Source organism: Cariama cristata, unplaced genomic scaffold, assembly GCF_000690535.1.
Source record: "Cariama cristata isolate BGI_N322 unplaced genomic scaffold, ASM69053v1 scaffold10917, whole genome shotgun sequence".
Lineage (NCBI taxonomy): Eukaryota > Metazoa > Chordata > Aves > Cariamiformes > Cariamidae > Cariama > Cariama cristata.
The window spans coordinates 84,998-89,626 of NW_009628403.1; the positions used below are offsets into that span (position 1 = coordinate 84,998).

Sequence of the window (4,629 nt, forward strand, 5' to 3'; positions counted from 1 at the left end):
TCTGCCTGCCTGCAGTCGGGGTCCTGTGGGCAGCTCCTGCTGTTTGCCTGTGGGAAACAGTCTGGGTTTTGTTTGTTTTTTTGTTTGTTTGTTTGTTTTTGTTTTAAATTAACCAGGAAAATCCCTTTTACTTCTATGCTTCTATCCTTTCAACCTTTCAAAGACACCACAATCAAACTCAAACCAAACTAACCTAAGGTAGGTCTGATATCTCATAGGATAATTACCCAAATTAAAAAGTGTCAAAAGTCTGAGAATAAAGGACTGGAAGTAGGTAACTTGTATAGTTTTCAGAGCTTTAGCTACTTCATTCTTTTTGTGGTGCAAATTATTGCTCTAAGGCTGTGTTACTAATACAGACAAGTCCTTCCTTACACAAGGAGCAGCAGAAGCTCTTAGTAACAGCTGAGCTATCTAGCTGCTTGCTAATGTCTTCAGTGGATTAAAAACTGCATGTGTGTATGTCTGAGAGGCAATGACTTCAAATTCATAAAGAATGTTGAAAAAAATTCGTCATTTTTCTTGCCTGTTTGCACACTTACTTGCCCTCTAATGAAGTTAACTGAAATAAAAAAATATCTCTAACTTCTATGAATCTTTGGGCATTTCCAACCAAAGGAAGACTTAGTGAGTTTCTTTTCTACCAGAGAGACCCACCTATCTTCGCTGAGTGCTTTCAATTCTGAAATCTCTTGCATTTATTTCAGACAACGTGGCATCAAATTGAATCAAAATATGAGGATATTACATCACAATGTGATGCTTCAGCATCACCATGCACTGCTGCAACATCGATATACAATGATGCCAACTTGTTTGGTTTGAGTCCCACTAAGGAGAGGGGAGTGTTGAGAGTGGTATCCTATCATCTGCTAAATTTAGCCATCAGAAAGCCTGCAACGCCCACAGAGGTGGGAATGACAAACTGACAGCACTGAGGCTGGTGATTTATTGTTGGCACTTACGGTGAGTTCCATGTCCTCCTCCTCTTTTTCTTTCACTGGCTTCTCTGGTTCCTCTGGCTCCTTCTCTTGAAGATGGATCTCGCTGGCCTGGGACATGTAAGGCATATCATCTTTGTTCTTGAACTCCAAGCTGAGGATTGAAGGAGGAAGTAGAATTCCTAGAATTACCTAAAGCAATAATAATGATAACAATAATCATCATAGTAAACAAATTACAATCATGATTGTTACTTAGTGTCAGATGGAACAACTCCCTCAGGACATTTGGGAAAAGAAAGATATGCGTGCATGTGGGTTTCTATGACAATAGAGTATGTGTCACTTCGGCTAATGTTATCAGAGCTCTGCAGTGCAACAAAGCATGTAACTCCTATAGCATTGCTGTGAGTGCTATGGCTAATTGCCTCTCGAATATTTTATCTGCTTGCTTATCAGATGTGTATTGTTACATACCAGAATATATTTACAAAACATTACATAAGGTCAATGGCAAGTGGGACCACGGGGGTGTTCAGAGCTTGGACCTGCAAATTTCTGCATTTTACCTAATTGGCAATATCAGACACACAAACAGTATTAATTTATACGGAGTGGGTTAATAGGTCTCAAGCTTGCTGTGTCCATACTTAATGCACCCAGGTAGTCAAGGCGTAAGCATGTGCGGATCTGAGGAGATAAGGCAAAGGCAGCAATAACAAATGCTGATGTGCTTAGCTATGTAGTCGCCTTAGATTTTGCTTCAGTAACCTAGCAGCCATGTAATGTTAATGCCAGCTTGTTCTTTTCTGCTTTCCCTCTCCTATGATGTGGGACTGAAGACAGCATTAAAATTACCTTGTGTGGATACATGCAATGAGTGATGCTTGGGGTTAAATCAGTAGTATAACTGAAGAGATACCATAATAATACAAAAAGAAGTGGCTTGTTTGTATTCACAAGCACAATAGCTTTTCCTGGTTTTGCTGTAATGTCACAGAAAATGGTTTTGTTATAAATCTCTCCCTAAATGACAGTGAAACCAGATAGTTAGCTTGTTGGCAGGTCAGGGAGGGTGACTGCTTGTTCTCATCCTATCGAGAGACAGCATGTGTGTTGTTGAAACTGTTCAAAGTACTGCAAATACATGCAGTTAGCATATGTGAATGGTGTGCCCAGCCTTCAAAGAGCTGTGCACCAGGCTGCCTGCACTGCTTCTGCACTCAGTTTGTGGCAAAAGGATGTGCCCAGGGGGAGGGGGTTATGGGCAGACCTGGCTTCCCAAAGAACAGACAGGATTAACAATTGCCTCTCCCACTCCCATTGGTGCTGTACATCCCCAGAGAGACTCTAAAGAGTTACATTCAGCCTTCTTGTCATTTGCCAGTTTTGACGGGAAAAATTGTTCATGGGAAATAATCCATGACTCATGCTTGCACATTTATTTCTTTGCCATGCTGCCTCTTGCTCATGTAGCTTGTAGCCTGCTTTAGCTTTAAACAGGCCCCGCTAATGAGCTTCAGTGAAATAAAACACAGACTGTAAAGGATCCTTGTGAAGCCCTGATGTTACAAGAAGCTGAAAGTCTGTTACCTTCAGTTATTCATTGTGAATGAAAGATCTTTTTTATAGCTTAAGAGATGCATGCTACAAAGAAGAAAGCATGCAGTGGGAAATGAGTTGCTGCACTGATCCCCATCTACCCAGGCTGAATATCTGCAAAGCCAAGCAGTGAACAATGCAGCAGTCCCTCTGAAGGGCAATGGGTTGAGTAAGAAAAATAAGTAATAAAGATGTCTCCAAATGTAAGAATGCTTTCTATCTGTAAGCACAACAATATTTACACACAGCTCCTGCAGGAGGATGATGAGAATCCTATCAGTCACTTATTCTCATTCATCACTGTCACTGGATTAGACCCAGTATGATAACGATGCATGTACTCATAAGCTTTCTCGCCATTACCGAATATCTTTTCATACAGTAAAACAGCTGGGCAATTACCACTTTTCACACACACGATTAATGCAAGACAGAGAACTCCACTGCAAATATTTCTCAGTTGCCTGTGAGGAAGAGGCAATTCTTGGTCACGTACTGACTGCTGAGTACTTTGGTGAAGGTGAAAGATGTGAACCCATGGACACAAATTCACCTTCCAGAATTCACCCTGCTCTGTTAGCAGTTTCACTAACTGTGAAAGCAAAGCTTAAACAGCTTTGAAAATTGAATTATCCTCTAGATCCTCTAAGGTAGTCCCTTCAGGTCAATCATCAGGAAGATTGGCAGGGGATTGTAAGAAAATTTGTACTGCTTACTTTGGCCTGTTCTGGGGAAGGTTGTCAGGTCAGCATCTTTCACTAGTGGTTAATTCACTTACACATCCTTTTTCGTTATTTATCTTTAAAAACCTTGGTTAACTCCTTAAGTATACAGGCAGGGTGACATATGAACCTCCTGGCTCAATTCTTATTCTGATAACTCTCACTGATGCCAGAGGGAGCCTTGAGAAAGATGATATAAAAACTAAGTAACATGCTCTGAACTTGAGTTTGTGATAAGCTCCCTGCTGAAAAACTGAACACAGGAAGAATATACCCTGCTTAATGTCACTACAAATAAGCACCTGAAATATGGTCAATTGAGCCAGTTGTTACTGATTTGTTGTGAGCCCTGTCACCATCTATCAGAACTCCTCTGACTGCTAATTTTATTTTAAAACAGTGCTGACCTTTAGGCCAGAATTTTTGCGCATCCGGAGGCGACCCATCCACATGTCTGTGAGCAGCATTTGGCTGCAAGTGTGTGCAATGAAGTCCCTGTGCTTGGCTGCCACCGCGAGCTGCAGGCATGTGGCATTGCTCCAGTTCTTCAGCTCGTAGGTCAGCAGTTTCATTGCCAGTTGCTCATCCTGCTTGTATGACTGGTCCAACAGCTCCACCGCCAACTGGCCGAAGTCCCTGCAACAGAGGGACATTCGTTCATTCCCATTAGCCCAAGCAGCCTGCTGCAGAAAACATTCCTCTGCAACCGACAAGTCTCTGCAAGGCGGGTATCACCTTCCATCATGCAAATCGTGATGTTGACTGTACACATGGAAACCCACATTTTCAAATGTGAGTGGCTAATAGTAGGCATATAAATAAGTGCCCCGACTTAGCAGTGATGAGCACCCACACCTACCAGCTGTCTGCTCCCACCTGCCTGCCCACCTCCCTGACATTTTCTAGCTGAAATCCTCTGGTTATCTGCAACTTAGAGGATTGCTTCTGTGCTGTTTGCTCACGACTTCCTGGTCAAGTGTCCTGGAAAAAGGAGTGTCCAATACACTTTTTAAATTCTTTTAACATGAGAAAAGATTATTATGGAGTCTAGTATCTTGGCTTGCTCACCTAAGCGTGAGCTTTTGGTTAATCAACACTCCAGCCTGAATATTATGTTTGTAAGGATTTCAAAAATTGTACTGCTTGGGATGTACAGAGTGTCTTGAAAAAGCACAGAGGAAGGTTGCAGGCTGATTCTTGAGGCCTCAGGGAGAACACATAGACAATATGGATATTTCATTGCCTTCTTGACACCTTCTCGACACCTTCTCATTTGAGAAGTTATACTGGTAGCAACTCTGCTTCTCTGCCAGACAGATTGTTTAAAAGCCATTTAAACTTTCTCTAAAGGGACTACATTTTCC

General features: G+C 41.9%; 1 protein-coding gene across 1 annotated transcript in view; it reads right to left on the minus strand.

Annotated features, from left to right (window-relative positions):
- The window catches only part of TRPM3 (transient receptor potential cation channel, subfamily M, member 3), a gene marked incomplete at its 5' end in the record, with an annotated part of 67,107 nt that overhangs the window by 39,818 nt on the left and 22,660 nt on the right, over positions 1-4,629 (minus strand). The window contains 2 exons of the mRNA XM_009704806.1: positions 966-1,133; positions 3,673-3,901. Coding sequence (XP_009703108.1) covers positions 966-1,133; positions 3,673-3,901 — 397 coding nt within the window. The remainder of the gene's footprint in view (positions 1-965; positions 1,134-3,672; positions 3,902-4,629) is intronic.